Source organism: Haliotis rubra, unplaced genomic scaffold, assembly GCF_003918875.1.
Source record: "Haliotis rubra isolate DU_JTF1 unplaced genomic scaffold, ASM391887v1 Scf2035, whole genome shotgun sequence".
NCBI classification, from domain to species: domain Eukaryota; kingdom Metazoa; phylum Mollusca; class Gastropoda; order Lepetellida; family Haliotidae; genus Haliotis; species Haliotis rubra.
Window position 1 is genome coordinate 3,649 of NW_025766043.1, and position 22,456 is coordinate 26,104.

Genomic DNA, 22,456 nt, shown 5'->3' on the forward strand with positions numbered 1-22,456 from the left:
TGTGTCATGTGACACTTGTTTGCTGTTTATAAATCTTATGTTTGTTAATAATTTCAATGCCATTTATAAGAAATGTTAAATCTGAAATGTGTGTTTAATTATATTCTATGGGTCCTGTGAATTTTCAATGGGTCAGACAGACATCTGAAACTTGTTACTTTGAAACACCATTCGTGAACACTGATTGGGGTACAACAATGATCCACATGATTGGGGTACAACAATGATCCACATGATGGGGCTACAACAATGATCCACAACCAAATCAACAAGTTTGACAACCCAATTCATTTAACAGACCGCCACCATATAGCTGGAATATTGCTGAGTGTGGCGTAAAACTCAACTCACTCACTCACTGATAGCCTCTTAGGATCAGTATAGGTTGCTGGGGACTTATTCTAATCTAGATGCCCATGAGATAAACACATATCAGCTTTAACGTGTAGTGTGTGAAGAAAGATTGCATGTTAAACCAGCGTGGACGTATCCATCTCAAAATGCTTAAGTTATATATACCCACAAAAACATGCATGCTTGACATAACTGGTATGCAATATTTATCTTTGGTCATATCATTAACAAGACCACAGCATGGATGACACAGAAATCACACCTACCTCCTTGGTGGTATTCCACTAACAGTTTTCAGCCAGTCAGCAAATTTCTTGATGTCCTTCACAAGCAGGCCACTTAATTAACTCTAAAACCTTCATCTTTGCCGATCTCAAACCTGGAACAATGGCCAACAAGCTAATTAATAACAACATCATGCAAAATCATGGTAACCATTCTGTAAGAATCACCCCAGCTTTTATGATGTGACCAACTTTGAAATTTGGGCCAGATCTTAACAAAACCCAGTTAGCATTGACCACCCTACACCAGTGGGGTTTATCTGGAAGTCTAACTGTCCATGTCTGGCAAACGTTTCTTTGGTAAAAATTGGTACTTTCCTAAATTCTTATCTCAGGCATATTAACAGTGCATTCAACACCCATATTCCGAAGGTGTCAAGTTTATCCCTAACTCTGCTTTGTCTTATGTTGGTTGGTTTGTTGTTTTACTACCAGCAATATTCCAGCTATATGGCAGTGATCTGTAAATAATCGAGTGTGGACCTGACAATCCAGTGATCAACAGCATGAGCACTGATCAGAGCAATTTAAGACGATGACATGTGTCAACCAAGTCAGCGAGCCAGTGATGGTATTCCTCATAGCCTTGTAGCATTTGAGGATAATAATATATATAGTTAACCACTTCAAAACACTTCAACCCAAAACAACGGACAGAAAATGTAAATCTGGTAAATATTCTTCTTCAAGCAGGACTAGCTACAAACCATAGTAGTAACAGTAGTGTAGATTAGTGAAATAAGGTGTACCGTATTCCAATGGACTAGTTCTAAAATCCTAATTTCTTTGGTAGGCTATGTAAACATCAAATCTATATCTGGGTAATTTGTATATTGAAAGTCACTAGCTTTATCAGATTCTCAAGGCAGGCTATGTAACAGCCGTACCAAATGATAAAGGTACCTGTTTACTATGTTCACATTGTCTAACTCAATATATATTGAAGTATCACAGATAAAAGATGAGACAAAAAGACAATTACTCCAGATATAGGTCTGTACATATGCAGAGGTTTTAACAAAATGCTACAGATATATGTCTGTAGGTATGTAGATAGGTTTAACAACATGCTACAGATATATGTCTGTAGGTATGTAGGTTTGTGTAGAGGTTAAACAAAATGCTACAGGTATGTAGGTTTGTGAAGAGGTTTAACAAAATGCTACAGGTATATGTATGTATGTGTAGAGGCTTAACAAAACAAAATATATACCCGTGATAAAAATTTGCCATTTTTAGGGTTCTGCTCAATTATCCTCATGAGTACGAGTGGACTAGAAAGGTAAGTTTCCATTGCTGGCATGTAGTTAAGGAACATTGTGTCATTACAACATCTTGGGCGGGCTTACCAACAACGCTCTCATCCACTGGGTCGTCATCAGGGGACTCCGAATCTAGCGACGAACTGTCTCCTAGCGAATTATCATCAGCAAATGAATCATCTTGTGACAACACACTGGGCACTCGCACAGTTCGCTCAATGTTCAATGCATCTGTGCATATTGTTTCAATAAGAGGAATGTACGATGGACGAATCGAGTGGTTTGTGTAGTTTTCCTTAACTCCAGCTGATATTGATATCCTCTGCATGATTTTACTCAGGGTGGAGTTACCCAGTGGGGTATTGTCAAACCACACATAATCTGACTGGGATACACTCCGCTTAGGGACGCTGCCAGAACGCTTCAGTCATGGGATGGAGATGGGTCAGGTACCTCAAGAATGATGCTACAGGGCAACGAGGATCTCCTGCAAGACAGTTATAACATTTATGAACCAACTAAGCAATAACAGCGTTATAAACCATCATATCAATATAAATTGGAAGGTATGTATACATGGTCGATAAGACTGACTTTCAAATCAGTTAAACTCTTCCCATTGTATGTAATTATGTATATCCTGAACGGAAACTACTCTACACCATTGTACTACATACATGATTTATCAAAGTGTCATAACATTTGATGATTTCTTTTGTCAACTATACAACATTATAATTAGGGCGGTACAACCTTCACTCAAAACACCCACCTGTGTAACCTAGTTATTACTAAGAATGACAGTATGTCTTAGGTGTGGAGTGTGGGTGGAATTCTTTCTCAATAACGCTGTCACACAATATTTCTTGATTATTTCACAATATCACTCAGTTATACATACTTTATTATTTCTATTACAAATAACATTAGTATGTAGGCTGTGTACTAGTTAGCCATAGGCTCAGTTGCTGTAGTGGGTGATAAGATTTCTATAACTTCTATGACATCACAATGAGGAAAATGTTAGTGACCTACCTGGTCTTTCCAGCATCTTTTCCCCTAGCCTTGTTCCAGTATGATCTACATCACCGTAGCCACCCATCTCCTTGATGTTGAACTTAGGGTGGTATTTTAACCAAACACTTTTCCTTCCGTCAACTTCTGTCGACACCACAAAATCATTTTTCGTCATGGCCCTCATACAGTCTTTCCCTCTGTTGACAATGTATAAATTCACATCGAAAAACACCTTATTTTGTAGTGTTTCAGGGTTGTCGGTTTTCATTGCATCACTGAAATAGATTTTCCTCAAATCATCCATTTCTATTCTAAGTCTATGACACTTGCGTGGCCCCATTCTAACAGCCATCTCATAACACGCGTTGGCATTTTCAAAACTTTTGTCTTTGACAATGTCCAAGCCGGTCTCCTTCATGAAATATTTCTGTAGACCGAGCCTGATATCTTTCAAACTGACAGTTGATCTGACCGGACCCTCCTCGAGCTTGGTCCTGACCTTACCATAAAAATCTCTGAGAAACTCCGACAACTGGTGAGGGGGCATGTGTGTTACACTATGAATGGTGTGTCCTTTCGTCATAGCGTATAACACTAACTGGTGTGTCGCCGAACCTATTAGGCTTTCCGTTTCACCATCAAAACTAGTCTCAGAAAAGTCCTCGGATGAACGACTGCTCAGTGATCCCGAGTGTTGTCTCTTTTCCATTTTGAAGTCGAACTTACTCGTCGTAGCTTGAGCCATCTTGTTGCTCAGATGATGACGTCACACGATCCTAACATGGAAGGGTCTGACGTAGGTGTTTTCACGGAGACACTGACATCAAGTGAATGAATAATGGATTAAGAACAAAATGTCATCTCTTCGAATGGAGGCTTTGATATAAAGTGTCCACAACTCTGCCGAAGACAGTTTACACACAATTGTGACACAGTGGTATATCGAGTAGATCGTTAATGTAGTTTGGTTGAGTGTACCCCCTCCCTCCCCACGATGGACTGGCCCAACTACGCAAGTGTTTCAATTCGTCACAGTAGTATGAGTCAGCGCGTACCGACTTCCGGGGGAATAAAACTCATAACAGCACAGCTCCGACCTAACAAAAGTATGACGTCATTGCCACGCCACTTGACAACGGCTAGAAATAGAGAGCGCTTAGTAGGTGAGCGTGATCGAAACCGGCGTGTGGAGCTCGCCTTGTTCTGACGTCAGAGCAGAAAGCTGACACAAACAGCTTGTGACCGGCTTTATCATTGATCAGTGGTGGGACACTGAAATATCGCTTGTACCTTCTATTTCTTGGTTGCCGCTACGTTTTGGGGTGGGGTCTTTACTATTACCCACTTGTATGGGTTACAGCTTTGTCCGGTATGTCATTGTATTTCCTCTTTCCCGTTACTGGATACGGTTCGTAGAATTTATTATGTCACTGTTGTGACGTGAACGCGGAGGCAGGGAAATTATTGATTGACTTTTTGTGTGCTCCGAGATTCACGTGTTGTTCATGTCACGTAATGGAATTATGTCACGAGGGCGTTGTATGTGTCATATTTACTTAACAACATATCTCTGTATATATGTATATAAATATTTTTTTCCCGTGACATAGTCAGGTATTGGAAATGAATATATGGCTCTGTAATTAATTTAAAAACTATTCGAGGAATGCTGTTTAAATGTCAAGACTGTATAAACTGGTTTCATCTTAGGCCTATTTCCAGGACAAGCCTGTTAACATATATTCCTTGAAACTGAACCTTTCCTGTGAATGCGGCAGAGTTGATTAAGGTTAATAGGACCAATTGTAGATTTCTAGTTATTACATTTGAACATGTAGAACGAGTGGAGAAAGGGGGGCATAGATTCATCAAACGATATTCACCAAACGCCTGGAGAATATCCCAGCGACAAATGACATTTACAGACGCGCCTGGTATTGACGTCAGTTGGCGTGGTCTGACGTCATCACTCGCGCGGTCACCAGGCACTAATGTTATGTTGCTAAGAGATAGTAACTGTAAATACAACCAGTTTGGCAGGCAGCTTTAGCCAACTCTAAACTTATGCAGACTTTAAATATACTTATATCGTCATCTTTTAAACTTCAGGTTGACACACAGATGACATGTGATATAATTAAAGACCATAAATCCTATATTTTAGACGAACTTTAAGTTTAATGCATTAATAGATTCATTTTGTTTTTACTCCTGATGTTTCTCACTATTTGGTGAAATTCACCTCCTTTGGTTTCAAGGACACGACAGGGGAAGAAAAGAACTCTCATCAAATATCAACAGACAACATCATTCTCTGCCGAACATTTTATTTGACGGGGCGACGATGACGTTCGACCTCATACCTTGACGTCACAATGACGTGGTTATTGACGTCAGAGGGTTATTAGCGTGGTCGGCGCTCTATCAGAGTACCTGTTCGATATTGTTGGAAACAGAAGACGTATTGTAGTTAATATACTTGACTAAACATTTCTGATGTCAACCTGGATAGAGGGGGATGGGGGTGGGGGTGGGGTGGTTTCGTTAGATGAACCCCCTACTTGGATCCATCAGTGCGTGTTATGGTTCACTCTTGGTTCACGAACTATTTTTCTTTCAAAACATAGCAATACATATTTTAAATTCATTTTTTATTTAATAATGGATTTTAAATTTTAAAAAAGAAGAAGATTATCATAAATTAATTATAACCTATAGCTAACATGTCAATATTGAAATTTGGTATACCTGTACATGTCGACTTTTTCACTAAATGATTATATTTAGTTAGAGAAAGGTAAGAGTTGAAAACCCGTGAATACATGGGAACAAGTTGCTGCGAGCACGGCTGGTGAACAACCTGTGTATATCTCCCCGGTCGATATACGTTGCCTCGCTCTCTACAAACACACCAATCGAGTTCTGACTTGTTTACATTGAATGGTATATATAATGGCGGCCCGGCGGAGAGGGACATGGGTTTGTTTGGTTAGCGTTCCTTACACTATGTAGGTAATGAGGTTTGCGCATGATCAATAATTACAGGTGAGTTGGCGTTGTCGATGGAGCTTAATTACTGCACATGGTCCGAATGACAGTGTACCTGTTGCACGTTAGTAGGCCTATTTTGAATATATAGATCTGGTATTGTGGGATGTTTGCGACCATGATATTTAACACTGGGTGTTATGTGCGGTAACTTCATTTCGACATAACAACTGCGTGGAATCCTGTTGTTAATCGTTGATTACGATTTCCCCCGTGTATGAATGACGGCTTTGTGAACCCCGATAATTCAGTGTATTATATCTCTATAAATACATACCCAGGACTCATTAGTTTCGGTTGGGAAGTGACGTCACCACCCCCTCCTCTCTGACAAAGCACAACTATTCTCTCGCTTATGGGAGCAACATTACTGGACCGCTAGTTGTAGCTTCGTGTCTATAAAATCGGGCTGAAAACGAAGTTATGGGAAGACTGGACGAATTATCTCTCTGTGTTTACCATCTCCCACCCAATCCGAATTTTCATTCCGACTTTAATTAATAAAATATTTTCTTACCTCAGTCCCCCCCCCCCCTCCCCTGTGTAGAAATGTATGCTGTTATGCAATAAAAAGAATAATTTTGCCCTTGCAATCCCATTAAGAACATGTAACAGGAGAACTTTCTTTATATACGTTTATTACAAAATTATTTCCGAAGCAAAGCGACTCAATCTACATAATAAATTAAAGACTGTCACCAAGTGATCTAAAAGTTTGAATTTCATAAAAAGTTATACTATTAGTGTAAAATATGTTTTATAATTTTAAATATTTATTTCTTACTGGTTGAAGTTGGAGATGAGAAAAAAAAGAAAATAAACACGGATGGCCGAACGAAAGGGTCAGTGGTATTTGTTGACCACTACATACGGAGAAACGGTAATTTGGATCGGATATGGTCCAAAATAATCGAATGACATTCCAGACATGAATATCGTTTATAATAAATTGAAGATAACATAACGGACAGATGAGGTGGGTTATTTTAGTGTCAGGTGAATTAGGACTCATGGCAAGGGTATGTAATAGAATGGAATTATAACGCTCTGGATAAACGAGGTCGCATGGCAATGTCCCATCCTGCTAATACATACTGTATGTCAACCTGACGAGTAAGATGGGAGGTGATGCGATAGGGAACCAGAACTTCAACGAACATAAACTTTGAAAACTCCATGAAACTATTGTTTGTGTCCAATGTCAACGTGACAGTTTTCGGTTTGCATTAAATCAGTACAAGCGCTGTACTAAGCTTGGTATATAAGTAAAGGGGCTTAGATAGGGGGAAATAAAATGTAAACAGGCAAGATGCAGTACATGTTTTTCTTGAAATATTTCAACAATCTAACACAATAATCTCGTACCAGTAGGGCAGATTTGGTATGGATGACAACACTATAATATCCTGAGGTCATGTTTCGGTATAGATCCTTACATGTCATACCGCGTCAAGTTATAGCTGCAAAGTTCGTAGAATTTAAATCGAAACGTCGCATCATATATACTAGAATAAAGAACTTGTCATCAATAAGATGTATCTTGTCTTACTGTTTTCCTTCATCTTACAAAATGCCGTTCAAAGATATAGAACCAGCTCATCCTCGACAAGTTTCACCATTGTAGACCGACCAGCCTGTAAATTAACCAGAGAGTTCCCTAGAACCAGGGATAATCTACAACATTATATAGTCTCCCTGCTAGAGTGAGTGAGTTTGGTTTTACGCCGCTTTTAGCAATATTCCAGCAACATCACGGCGGGGGACACCAGAAATGGGCTTCACACAATGTACCCATGTGGGGATTCGAACCCGGGTCTTCGGCGTGACGAGCCAACGCTTTAACCACTAGGCTACCCCACCGCCCCCTCCCTGCTAGAACAAATGAATGAAGGAACAGACTACTAAATGTTTGTTGTAAACTTTATTCCTTTATAATTTTGTAACGATTTCATATTGTAAGCTGTTGCTTTTAGCTACGCTGTGGTTACATTTAAACATAATATTTTACTGGTGAGAGGACTAGTACTAAGCACTTGCTAACACTGTGCCCCAAAAGTGATACTTTATTATTTCTACAGTCGTGCCCCGTTTAACTTGCGTATATTTATTTACCTATAGTAGGCATAAATACCCATCAACCGAAGAGCTGTATGTATGAGCAACTTAACGGACAGTCCATCGAATGTCTGCAAGACTGCTGATGCCGCAGTAAACACCATGTACTCTCGTACATTCACTCACTCACTCGAACGATAAATGATGTCCGGTTACGGTAACACACACTCAGCCAGGCCATAGGTAGATTATAACCAATCTGTTACATGATCAAAGCTGTTACGACACGTGTAGGTTACTTGGAGCCTATGGGGCAAGGTTATCCCACTGGGAAAATTTTCCCATGAAAATTTGGGGATTTTTTTTAACAAAGCCTTGAGGACACCCACACCGACTGGTTTTACTGCAGTGATGAACTAACTATATTTATGTATACGAAGTCACTTGTAAACGTACCTGCTAGTTTGTATGCTACTTGTATGGATACAAAACGAGCATTCGTAAGCACTTGTATCATTTTAGGACGGGCAGAAGGTCACGGAAACGGACGATTGTAGGCAAATGGAAAACGCGTATTCGTGACCACTCGTTTCCTCTCGGGCGCAAGTGGGGACGAATGGGCACACTGTTACGACGTCACTGGCTTTGTTACGTCATTATGACGTCATAACAAAAAACGAAATTGTTTTAAAAATGGTGAACTTCACAGAAAAATCCCAAAGCCCACTCGATGCCTTCTTTCAGATATGGGCACTCCCACCGACCAGGACAGTCATGTACAAGCAGTCCTACGCTCTATCCTCAACCATGAAGACAGCACAAATCTCCGAAACTTAATAGACAAGTGTTCCCCGGGAGCTCTGCAATCATGGCGTGATAGTAGTGACCTTGACCTTCTTCACCATGCAATACTGACCAACAACGTAGTGGCAGTCGGTACATTGTTCTCCAGAGGTCTGTTCAAGACGCCACACGAACCTGGCCGTCACCCCTACCTCCACCTTGCGTGCCATCTTGGATACAAGTCGCTCCTCATCATGCTGCTTCAGGAGAGAGCAGACGACAACAAACCAGCGCTGTTTCACTTTCCAGGAGACAAAAGTCATAGTGTAAACAGTGTAGACGTAGATAATGAACAGAAGAAATGTACGCCCCTGGACGTGGCGTCAGAGGCTGGTCACCTCATGTGTGTGAAAGCAATTTTGGATTTCTGTCAGACAGGAAGCAAACCAACCAGCAAACACAAATCCGAGAGCTATACAGATCTTGCGTGTAAACTGGACTCTCCCAGTGCCCTTCGCTTACTGCTGTGTGAGAATCCCTCTCAAGCTGATCTACAAAAAGCAGTTGCTCTTGCGCTCAAGATGGCCCGGCCAGAGTGTCTAGACGCACTGCTTCGTTATGACATTGATCAAAAGGTTGTGTTTGGCGGGATGAATTTCTTCCATGTACTGTTCAAGTATAGCTATTCCTTTGACAAATCATGGTACGAGTCTCTCGTGACAGTGACGTCAGTGTTGTTGCGCCATGGGCAGTCGGTTCACGCGTTTCATCCGTCCAGGACGTTTCCTCTCTACAGCCTACTGAGTCACACCCACTTCCACGATCTCGAGCGATCAGCACCATATCGAATAGCTTGTCTGCTGCTTCTGTTAAATTCCGGAGCGGATCCCAATTTTGATGAAATAAAAATAGAGGAGCTTGTGAATGAAAATGAATATGAAACTGCTTTCGGAAGAAAAGCCTACCCATCTGCACTTCACAGTCTTTTTGATACTCTGTCCACATATGTAGCCGATGACTGTGAACTGGACACCATCTATAAGTTTATGTACAAAAGTACAGAGATCCTCTTGAATCACGGAGCAGACGTCAACTACATTGGGGACACTGGACAGAACCGGTACGGGACCAGTCTCCACGCTCTAGCAGACACAAGCAGACATCTTGGTTTCCACAAGCAGACGTTGCTTCTGCTTCTGCGTCATGGCGCGGATCCGAACATACACACGGATTGCTTGCCGTTGAACTACTTCTGTGAAGTTTTCTATGGCGACGTTACGACCTCGACCAAAGACACAACCTTCCAGAAACTAGCAGACAGCACACGACTGGGACCTTTATTGAAAGGGATGACGCTGAAATCTCTACAGGAATCTGAACAATATATCAGACAGCTGAAAGATGACGTGGAGAAGAATTCACGTGGGAGTGCCTGTTTGGGCGTGGTATTGGAGGAGATAGAGACCTATACTACACATGTATGGAGCTTGAAAAGATCCTGTATGCAAGTAATATGGGCTCAAACTGGCAGAAAGTTCTTAAACGTTGGTTATCTCCCCTTACCGTTAGCTTTGAAGACTGAAATACTCGCGGAGGTGATGTAAATATATACAAGTATATATCAGTTTTCAAGTAATATCACAAATTTAAAAAGTTCAGTTTACAAGAGATGTCATGGAATTTGGTTGCATTATATTTAGTCACAGTCCTGGTTTCCTGGTTTCACGCTTAACACGACAAAGTCGTTGTTAGCAGACTGTGTGCGTGTGTTCTCGGGACCAGACGTGCCTATTGTTTGTCATATGTGTTCTATTGTCATGTATTGGATGGTCATGACTTGTTACAGAGCAACAATTTTACCATTCTCCGCTATACTCCGATCACATTTTATGCGGGGCGGAGGGGTAGCCTAGTTGTTAAAGAGTTCGCTCGTCACGCTCAACACCTGGGTTCGATTCCCCACATGGGTACAATGTGTGAAGCCCATTTCTGTAGTCCCCCGCCATGATATTGCTGGAATATTGCTAGAAGCGGCGTAAAACCATACTCACACACTCACTCATTATTATGCAAGCTATAAAACATGTTTTTTCGGAGCACTAAGCACGAATATCTTGGTTTTGGGCACAAGGGAAAATCCTGTAAGATATCATCGAATTCATTATATGAAATCACTCACCATGACATACCCTATTTTTCCAAAGATAAATTGTAAGATACAACGTCTAACTGAATACATTAAACACAATGATCGTTTGCTACTTGTTTCTGTTATTACGTAAAACCTACTGTATCAAAGGCTGGTCTGAGGTTAACGCCGCACTCTGCTCTATGACGGCTGTTGATCGAATCTACAACCGACAAGTTTGTAGGGGTGTAACGATGCATCGAACTATCGTTGGATTGCAATTGTTGAGTCTCCGATAGCAATTAATCGATGGTAGAAACGAAAATTGAAAATGAAATTGACTTCCGTTGATAAATGCGCCGCGCAAAATACAGGAAGTACCAGATTCGTTCTCTTTGATTTATCAAAAGAGACTGCGACTACTTCAGCTTGTTAGTATGTCATATAAACTATATATACATTCATTCGGGAAATGACTTCAAATGAGACAATTCAAGGAGAGAAAAAACTATGGCAATAGTATTGCAATAGTTGGTCGCAATAGTAACCTGCAATAGGCTATCGCTATCGCAATAGTTGTTTCTCCCTCAATAGTCACCCCTACAATCTAGTTCTCGACATCATGAAGAATCAGTCAAGTGTTCGAGCATGAACATCCGAAGAGAAACTGACTGACTGACTGAGTATAGTTTTACGCCGCTTTTAGCAATATTCCAGCAATATCACGGCGGGGGACACCAGAAATGGGCTTAACACATTGTGCCTATGTGGGGAATCGAACCAGGGTCTTCGGCGTGACGAGCCAACGCTTTAACCACTAGGCTACCCCACCGCCCCCCGAATAGAAACAAACATCTACGGATGATAACATGGTGTACAGAAACAAAACCCGTTGTTGGCATCGTGACGTATAGTAACAAACACCTGCTGATAAGTACTGCATAATGTGGCGTTACATGTTATATAGATGCCACAACCTGCTGATAAGTATTGCATAATGTGGCGTTACATGTTATATAGATGCCACAACCTGCTGATGGCAACACGACACATAGACACATGTAGATGTTCAAGTTCATGAATATTACGTGACGTACAGGATCAAAAGCCAGTCACTTGGTGCTGACGTTACATGACGTATTGGAGCAAGCACCTGCTGATGCATACGTTACATGACGTATGCCAACAACTACTCGCGAGAAATGGCTTACAGTACATGTATATACACGGGGAAAAGTATCGCAACACCTGTGATTTTAACCCCCATATAGCCATGTATATTCAAATCATACATATATTGTTGTTTGTGTGTTTCCTTTGGCCAGCCTGGGACACCAATCTCAGATATCCACGTGCTACGATAAATGCGAGCATCACGAATACGTGTACCAGTTATCAAGTTTCAGTAAACCGTTCTTACTGATCGATAATATAGAAAATCAATTGATTCTGTTGCTGATAAGTAAACATGGGGCCTCATCAAATAGCCACTATTCCAATATGGCAGATTATTGGTATGCGGAATGCTGGCATGTCACTGAGGGCTATTGCAAGACCTGTTGGTTGTCTGCCGATTGGCCAGAAAACATCAGCAAACGTTCAGGTCAACCACGAGTGACACCACTTCGGGAGGTTACAGCCCTTCTCACAATCACAAGTTTTCATCCGTTCATGTCAAGTGGGGTGTTAAACAGAGTGGCTTCAACATCGTCGTTTGTCCAACAAAACGGTCCCAAATCGCCTAAACTCGGCAGGGAATTGAACCAGACGACCTGTTATCATCTGAGCACAAACCAGCACGACAAGCTTGATGTCAAGGTCGACGTCACCGCAATTTGACGTCATCTGGAACGCCACTGGTCGGACGGAAGTCTATATCATTTGGTCATGACTATAGGGGACGCGGTAACAATATATATACACGGAATATCTCGGAACAAGTGCCGTTTGGCGGGGGGTTATTGACGACGTGGGATGACGTGACTGTATACCTGATCTAGTAACGATCAGATAAAATGTGAATGTGACATATATGACAGAGTTGTTATACCACATTCCGATGACCATCCTCTGAACACAATACTATGGTCTCCGTGGACAACGATGCCAGGCCACATCGTGTATGTGCTGTTAGTGAGTTAGTTCCTATATCTAGAAGCGGTAGCATCTCTACCTTGGCTCACCGGGAGTCCAGATCTCAATCTCATAGAGCAGATTTGGGACTTTAGGGTTCGCAGAATATGCCACAGATCCTCCAATATTAGATAGTAATGCATTACAACAAGCCCTCCGTCAAGAATGGAACTCAATACCCCAACGTTAAATTCAATGTCTGATACAGTCAGGGTCAGGGATGTTATTGCAGTTGGCGGAGGTAACACCAGATATTGATATTGTGTTCGGTTCCTGATACATGTGATTTCCTGAGGAATGTATGTCAGAATCTTGAAAATACCAACACTTGTTAACGTCATACGCCCTTGGGTAGCAGCACTACAAAATGTGTCAATTTTGCAATGTTTGCTCCTCTGAAGCAGCAACTAGATGTATTTGTCTTCCTCCTTGCGTTTAGCTTTGCCATTTATTCAATTGGGTTTAATTTTTTCTCTTCTTTTTTTGGAGTGTCAGTGTATCCAGATACTAGGTTAAATTGAGGTTTCTATGGTTTTTCTATGGTTAATGGTAACATATTGATATTATGGAAAATATGGGGTGTTGCGATACTTTTTTCCATTTGTATACATGCTCTGTCTTCAGCCAAATTGTTGACACTGCTGGCACTGCGCGTTACATGCTCCAGTGCCTGTATATATAATCCCAGTACATGCGAAGACAAATATGAAGAACTGAGATCAAACAGCTAGCGTGTTATCACGTAGCTCTCGGTGTTGACGTGATGCTGACGTAAGCCGTTGTTGATTCGCAGCTAATGACGTCACGCCACAGATTAACGCTGAGCGGTAAGTGAGCGATAATCACCTTCTCCATCACGGCCCCGCAAGCAATCATGGCCACCCAGTAATAAACCTTTTTGTTGACGTGTAGCCTCATAGGTACCATATGGTCGGCCTCGTGAACTGCCGCGGGATAAACCAGTACAACTGAGGGACACAGTCACCTTGTTGATTACTCCCTGTGCTCTATACGGTTTTTTTTGTGGTTGCCATTATCACGATACAGAAACACGGAAATACGAGGTCCTCTGATCTTTTGTTGTTACGTTGTCACATTTCTCAAAGAAAATCAGGATATCCTTAGGCAAAAATATCCTTGATTAAATCAAGTAAATGGCTAACTCGTGTTTACAAGACCTTTTTTCTAGAATGGACATCTTTTCTTAATGACTCTCAAATGAATAATTTTACATTTAAAGGTTGAGAGAGTGAGTTGAGTTTTGAGCCGCTTTTCGCAATATTCCAACAATATCAAGGCGGGGGACACCAGAAATGGGTTTCACATATTGTACCCATGTAAGGAATCGAACCCGGGTTTTCGGCGTGACGAGCGGACGCTTTAACCACCAGACTACCCCATCGATCCTCCGGACACAAGGGGACTCGAATCGGTCAACGTCGGACATTACTACACGTGACCGAATTGTATATTATGTAAAATAAATATTAAAAACTTTAAACTGAATTTGTATAATCCATGAAAGGTTTGGTTACCAAATTTATTCAGTCTAAGTAAACTAAGGCTCAGTATTATTCGTTACACTGCTATCAGTATAGCGAAAATGTTATAATAAATTTGGTTCAAAAAGAAAATGAAATAAAAAAGAAATAAAACCCTTTGACCAAAAAATGATATATAAAGACAAGAAAAGCTTTATCTCCTTGATCAAAACTCTATATTTCATGTGATCTGGTCGGCATATTCTGAAATTGAAAGAATACTTGTTTGGATAAACGAGTGAGATCAACACGCGACGGAGCATGGTGCACGTGCGTCATGATTATCAACACATTTCTCGTTTAACACGCAATGGCGAAATCACACAGTATAAATAAAGACTGCAAAGATTGTTGGAATATTTTCAAATATCTTGCACATCAAAACGTTTCGTCAAAGTCTGAAGGTAGGGATGTATTTTATTTTCACGGAAGGAGGGGTGTGTTCAAACGTAAAGAACACATGATAGACTGTCGGCGCGAGTGCTCTGCTGTACATGCACTGAGGTTGCTGCATGCCTGAATTTATGGCGACTGACGTCACACTATAATATATTAAATATATATATATTGTGTCATGTCTGTATATGTATATTGTTTTCTTTTTTATGCAATTGTAATCGAAAGAACTGTTCTCAAATTGTATAATGTGTTTCAATCATCCACTACAACAATCTGGTTGGTCCACGTTATATGTACATACTTTGGTTCAAGGAAGACTGGGTTAAATATGAATTTGCAACCACATGACTACTACAGTGTGGACCGCCTCCGTGGTGTAGTGGTTAGAGCGTCCGCCCGGAGAGCGGAAGGTCGCGGGTTCGATCCCCGACCGCGTCATACCAAAAAGACGTTAAAATATGGTACTTGTTGGTCCCTGCCTGGCGCTCGGCATTAATGGGTACAACAAGGACTGGTCCGCTCGGAGTCAGTATAATGTGTCTGAGTGGGGTATTCATGCTTCACTGCGGCATGGTATCTCAGTGAACTAGCACTATAAAACCAGCTTAAGTCTGGGCTAGTACAAGCAGCCGCACATACACATACACACGCATGCACGTCGTCATATGAGCGAAATATTCTCAAGTACGACGTTAAACCCAATTTCACCTCACCTACTACAATGTTTGAAATGTCGAACGTTTATGTTACTATCTGAGAATTCTGTTATGGTGTTGACACATACCAGTTGTTGTTTATAACTGTACGAACAATTGTAAATCTCCAGAAATTGTCAGGGACCGTTCAGAATTTATGGATGTTGGGTGTGATGATGATTTTTAAAGGGGGTGGGGTGGGGGTGTCTCCCATTTTTGTGCCGGGGAGGTGGGGTGGGAGTTCAGCAATTTTGTACATAGAGCAATTTCAAAATTATGCTTTAAAATTATGGGGGATGGGGGGGTAATTGACTTTGTACATGGTATTGAGGGGGGTCACTTACTTTCTACATAAATCTTAGGGGTGTCATTCACATTGTACATGCCTTTCCATGAACATCATCATCTCCACCAGCCCACCATAAATTATGAACAGTCCCTAAATAATAGAGTCTGGATCAGACAATGCAGTGATCACTAGAGAGAGATACCTGATCCAGATGAGAAGTCTCCTTCTTGCGGCCGTATGTTCATTTCATTTGTATATCTTTGTGTAGAGGTGTGACCTTTCCTTTCCTATTCCCCTTCAATAAATTACCTCTTTAATAAATTACCGTCCCTAAACCTGATATTGTGGTGATGATTTAGATCGAGTGACCTAGATATAGTGCATAATGTACGCATTTCTATATTCATCCACCCAGTTATGCATATCGATGCCATGAACAAGTTAATTTTGATAAATTAAAGAAAAAGTTTCACCAAATACACATGAACTAAAGCCATATTACCCGAAACACATGTTTATGTGTATTTATAAACTGAGCTTAAAAGAGAAGTTTGATTGGAGTTACCTCCCCTGTGTGATTTCACAATCGCAGGCAAGTCGGCGATTTCTCAGTAAGGCTCAATCAAGCGTTTCCACTCAGGGTGTTGTTGGCTCGTTGTGCAAGGCCACCTGTATATATACAGCTAAGGTCCCACGTCACCATTACAGGATCTGGGGGGCAGGATGTGAGACAACACAAGCGGCCGCTGACAGTATTCAAGAAAACCATCTTACTTTCACTTTCACTGAGAGTGACTGGATGTTTTAATTTAAACATATCTTCAATATATCGTTGGTACGTATCTTTGCATTTCCGACTTGCAATTATTCTCGATTGAAGAATATTGTACCGTTTTTGCATCTATTTTCTATACATTTATATGTTTTATAGGGACAGTAAGACCCAGCTAAACCAACTGTTAAACAAATTCAAATTCAGTGGCAGCTAGTGCACCTCATTTCTTTTGTTCTATTAACTTAATTTCGTAATTCCATTTATCACGTATTACATTTACGAGTCGCAGTCAATAATGCAGTTTTATGACTGTTTGAAAACAAAAGTTGGTGAATTTATAGAATTGAATGAGTTCACGTGAAATGTATCTGATTTAAAGTTTTTGGTCAGGACGTAAATCAGAAAATTTTCCCCGTCTTGTTTACCTCATGACGAGACTCAGTTCGCCATGTCACTGATGTCAAACGTCCATGTAGCCACCAATGACGTGAAACTTTCCCCTGAATAATTTTACATAATATTTAGTGGAAACAAGTCAAGATTGTTTAATCGTTGAATGCACGCGTTTGCATCTGTGTGATCATGTCTTGAAATGATAACATATTTTTTCCTTCCAGAAACCGTCCACTCATCTCAACATGTCGGACTCTATTTCCTTGACATCCATATCTGTTGGAGAAGCCCTCCGCATGTGCAAGGCAACTACTGACATTGACGTTATTATAGAGTTGTCTAAGCATGACAACCCTCAAGTCCGCCAGAGGGCGCTGAAAGAGATGTGTCCTTGCCGCGTTAAGAAGGACCTTGACGACTTCTGGCGACGGGTGGTGCAGATGATTGACGACGAGGCAGACAATGTCCGCATGCAGGTTCTGCACACTCTCTGCGACGGCTCCCCACAGCACATGGAGTTCGCCGTGGCGGAAGCTCTGGAGGTGTTCAACCATGACACCAACAAGGAAATCAGGAGAAAGGCCCACAAAGCCCTCACGTCGTACAGAATGAGAGGCAAGTGGAACATCATGTAATGGGGAGGTGCGGAAAGGAGCGGGGAACAACAATGAAGGATTTCTCTTATAGACAGCAGCCATCCTGCATGGCCTGTTGGCCCGTAACTAGGACAAAAGACGTGATGAGTTGGAACAAGTTTGAGAATCAACAGAGGAAGAACATCGTTATGTAGGCCTGCAGTCTAACAGCGTTGTGTCGAACTTCGGGTTATCTCGAAGAAGAAAGGCTTGGTCCATGCGTATTCTTTATTAAGTCATAATTTTGCGGATGAGCTCAACCTTGGATAACTCGAAGTATTTACGGAGAACCTTATAACATCGACACAAATGTGTTTTACTGTAAGTTATAACTGGTGCCCTACATGTTGAAACTTGCTCCATCCGAGCTTTTAGTCGTAGTTCTTGTTGATGCTATAAACCGCCGAAGTTGGACCATGACATAAATCCATCCACAGACGTTTTAGAACAAATGTTACGGAAATCTTAAGTCTAATTTGGCTTGTGGTAGCACTACCGTGAGTGCCAGCCACGCTCCATTTGTCGAACAGATTATGCTGTCAAATATGCTCAAGACTGCATTACCATTTACCATATGTGATATAGACTCATGACTTTATAAATATACTGATGATGTTGTTATTTTTATAATATAAACATGCATTTGTCTAATACAAGATTTGTTATTTGTTCAATGCGCCCATTGCTTGTTATGACAGAAGATACCCGTGAAGGTCTTCAGATACCCATGCATGCCGTAAGATGCGACAAACGGGATAGGGTGATCACACTCGCTGACTTGGTTGTCACATGTCATCGTATATATCTTAATTGCGTAGCTTGATACCTATGATGTTGATCCGCGTGAATGATGTTGCTGGAATATTTCTAAAAGCGGCGTAAAACCAAACTCAGTCAGTCAGTCAGTCCTAATTGCGTAGCTTGATACTTATGATGTTGATCACTCGTGAAGGTCCAGGTTAGAATGAACCTTCACTAACCCATGCTTGTCGTAAGAGGCGACTAACAGGATCGGGTAGTCAGGCCCGCTGGCTTGGTTGACACATATCATCGGTTCCCAATTGCGCAGGTCGATGCTCATGCTGTTGATCACTGGATTGTCTGGTCCAGACTCGATTATTTACAGACCGCCGCCATATACCTGGACTATTTCCTATGGCTGGCCTGACGACTACATTGTTGGACACGCCAGTAACGTATGATCGTGGGTTGAATCTCGGGGTGTGCCGCTTACATTTCTTATTATCTCAGCATCATACGTATTTTTGTGGATATCACCAAGGTGGTGCACGTCTGTCACCTCAACCTTTCCTACCACAGTAAGATGAAGTTCACCAATAAAACTGGAATACTGTTCAGAGGGCGGTGGGGTAGCCTAATGGTTAGAGCGTTTGCTCGTCACGCCGAAGACCCAGGTTCGATTCCCCACATAGATACAATATGTGAAGCCCATTTCCGGTGTCCTCCGCCGTGGAATATTGCTAAAGGCGACGTACTCACTCTCACACTCATTAATATGCAAGCTGTAAAACATGTTTCTGAGAGCACTAAGCACTAATACCGTACTTTTGGGCACATGGAATAATTCTTGAAGATATCATCGAATTCATTATATGAAATCACTCATCATGACATGCCCTATTTAGTCTTGAAGATGAAACCAAGCACTTGTCCTATGTACACTTGCTAAATATTGTATTGCTTTTAGAAATAACTAGCGACCGACTTGCGGTGAGAAAATGCCTCGATTGTCACGTATGAAAATCAGGATGTTGAAATGTTGTCTATCCGAGGGATAACGCCATCATATCTATGTGTTCATAATTCGTGACAAAGGGCAGTATGTCCGTCTTCCGTCGTGTTACAGAGTGCTTGTGAGTAACCATACAGGAGAAGCCCCTATTATGTCCACGTAACGGCCAACAAAGGATATGACGATGCATTCTCTATGTAGTCATGACGTCATAGCCCGATACAACGCGGATTTTGAGTCAGGGACAGCAAACGTGTGTGTACCACAATAGAACTGAAATAATATAAATCAAGTGTATAAAATAACATTTATTTATCACAACGTTGGTTGTGGATTTTTTGTCGCCAAAACTACCAAACTACTAACGATGTATATAGTTAGTGGTCGGTGTGAAATTGTAACAGATTTTATCTCCGGGTATGTGATGAATATAGAGTTATCATATCTGTTCCAAACAAAATCTACTGTGCCAAGTAGGTCAAGGCACAACCCAATTGTGTCAGGGATATGAAATATACAGACCAATCGTGTCTGGCGGGATGAAAACGCAGCCTTATTGTGTCAGGGGATGAAGACACAACCTTATTGTGTTTGGTGTGATGAAGACACAGGGGGATGAAGACATGGCCTTATTGTTTCAGTGAGGTTGAAGACACAGCCTTCTTGTGATGAAGATACGGCCCTGTTGTGTCAGTGAGGTAATACATAGCAATATTGTGTCAGGGAGGGTGAATACATAGTCCTATTGTGTCACGGGAGATAAAGACATAGGCCTGTTCTGTCAGGATGGAGTGAAGACACAGCCCTGTTGTGACAGGGAGGTTAAATACATCGATCATGTCTGGGGGAGTGAAGGCAAAGCCCTGTTGTGATAGGGAGGTAGAAGGCAAAGCCCTGTTGTGACAGGGAGGTAGAAGGCAAAGCCCTGTTGTGACAGAGAGGTAGAAGGCACAGCCATGTTGTGACAGGGAGGTAGAAGGCACAGCGCTTCTGTGACAGGGAGGTAGAAGGCACAGCCCTGCTGTGACATGGAGGCAGCAAGCATAGCCATGTTGTGATAGGGAGGCAGCAAGCAGAGCCCTGTTGTGACAGGGAGGTAGAAGGCACAGCCCTGTTGTGACAGGGAGGTAGAAGGCCCAGCCATGTTGTGACAGGGAGGTAGAAGGCCAAGCCATGTTGTGACAGGGAGGTAAAAGGCCCAGCCATGTTGTGTAAGGGAGATGGAAGGCACAGCCATGTTGTGACAGGGAGGTTAAATACACTGATTGTGTGTGTGAGGGTGAAGACACAGTGTCAGCCCTCCTGGTATTACAAGGGAGGCAACTCTCTACAACAATTTCGGGCAACAAACACCATTGGCACTAAAACCGGAGGCATAAAAGAAGACATATATATCATTACAACAGACACATGCATGCAGTGTTAGTAGATATGTTTATTGATTTATTTAGTACAAAACAATAGAAAATATCAACAAATAACCAAAGTATGTGTAAATCATGTAAGAATACAGTGAGATTTTTGCAGTTGGTATGTAAATAATCACATCAAAACACCAAATTATGAAAAGGTAATATGTCTCAACAGTTTCACAACCAGTCTGCCATCATTGTTTATTGGGGAATCATTTTGAGGGTAAAACATTTAGAAAAAGGAATGTTGTTTCATGTCACAGTTCAAACAAAATTGATTTTCTGCTATAGGGAGAGGCTGACAACATCAAATTAACTTTTAAGCCCAAATCCAGAGGGACTCTTGTCATCCCAAACTGGTTTCCTCTTTAGATATGGCTTGGGTGAGATGCGATCTCCTGGAAGATATATCGCAACAATCAAAACTTTATCACAATGCTTTGCACATGATTGTGATGTCATTGTTCACCTTGATGTCACAATCAAATGACATCACTAACCTCTCTGCCGCTGAAACAGGTTATCTGTTCTTTTTTACACTCAAAACACTGCGTATTACTGTTTACAAACTGAAAAGTTGGAAGAATGAATTTGGATGATAAATAGAAAATCACTCATGTATTTTGATATCAAATATATCAACACTTATTTTGAAATGCTTAAACAATCCTCATCAGGTCTCGGAGTTTCAAATCCTCATCGACTCATATTAATATATTTCATATTAAAAGACATTTTGAATTCTCTATATACACGATTTTAAATTTTCTAAATAACTGATGCTAAACTGAAAACTTTAACAGATCATTTATTTTGCAAATGAAAAATATATTTGTTCACTGCATTGCATTCTACTTTGCTAGATACACCTACATAACAACAAGTCACACATTACACATAGAGAACGGTAAGAACACTTCTGTATATATGTAGAATAAACCGTAACTTTTCCATCATGTTTAAACCTTTAAAAACAACATCTTGTACCATGATTACCAATGTCATTAAAATAAATTAATCATAATCAAGAATCGCAGTGATATTTTTCTACACTCTGCAACATTTGGAAACATCACAATGACAACAGGTCTAAAAGCCTTGTCTGTATATCAGACTGGTTCTATGTATTACCCCCCAAATCACTAAAAGTACAAACAAATGTTTCAGATCTGTTACGGAATGTCATATCGACATTCCTAAAATGGAATTGTGTGGAATATTACTATAAATATTGTGTTTATGGTATTTGGCAATGTCACTGAAATCAAATTATGATCTGAGAACCATTCTATAGATGGTTGCATCAGGTGGGCATTAGCAAACTTCTACTGTCCAGTGAAAATGAAGGGAGGATGGGTTCTTAAGCCAATCAAATGACACGGCTTTATTTCCGTTCTGTTGCTTGGGGCAGTGGGGTAGCCTTGTGGTTAAAGTGTTCAATTGACACACCATAGACCCACAGCCATATTGCAAAAAGTAAACTAAGTAGAGTCAAACTAA

At 41.1% G+C, this 22,456-nt stretch overlaps 3 protein-coding genes across 3 annotated transcripts; 2 read left to right on the forward strand and 1 right to left on the reverse strand.

Annotated features, from left to right (window-relative positions):
* Positions 1-656: 656 nt before the first annotated feature.
* Positions 657-3,890, reverse strand: LOC124275875. Its single transcript, XM_046711558.1, is given in 4 exon segments — positions 657-733; positions 1,988-2,306; positions 2,308-2,387; positions 2,936-3,890. Coding segments are annotated over 4 exon segments (1,203 nt in total). The 5' UTR covers positions 3,663-3,890.
* A 1,962-nt stretch (positions 3,891-5,852) lies between these two features.
* Positions 5,853-10,407, forward strand: LOC124275880. Its single transcript, XM_046711562.1, has 2 exons — positions 5,853-5,962; positions 8,765-10,407. Exon 2 carries the CDS (start codon positions 8,767-8,769, stop codon positions 10,405-10,407), a length of 1,641 nt encoding a protein of 546 aa, XP_046567518.1. The 5' UTR covers positions 5,853-5,962; positions 8,765-8,766.
* Positions 10,408-16,553: 6,146 nt separating this feature from the next.
* On the forward strand, positions 16,554-18,444 carry LOC124275879. The gene is made up of 2 exons (XM_046711561.1): positions 16,554-16,823; positions 17,381-18,444. Exon 2 carries the CDS (start codon positions 17,402-17,404, stop codon positions 17,789-17,791), a length of 390 nt encoding a protein of 129 aa, XP_046567517.1. The 5' UTR covers positions 16,554-16,823; positions 17,381-17,401; the 3' UTR covers positions 17,792-18,444.
* The last annotated feature ends 4,012 nt before the right edge of the window (positions 18,445-22,456 follow it).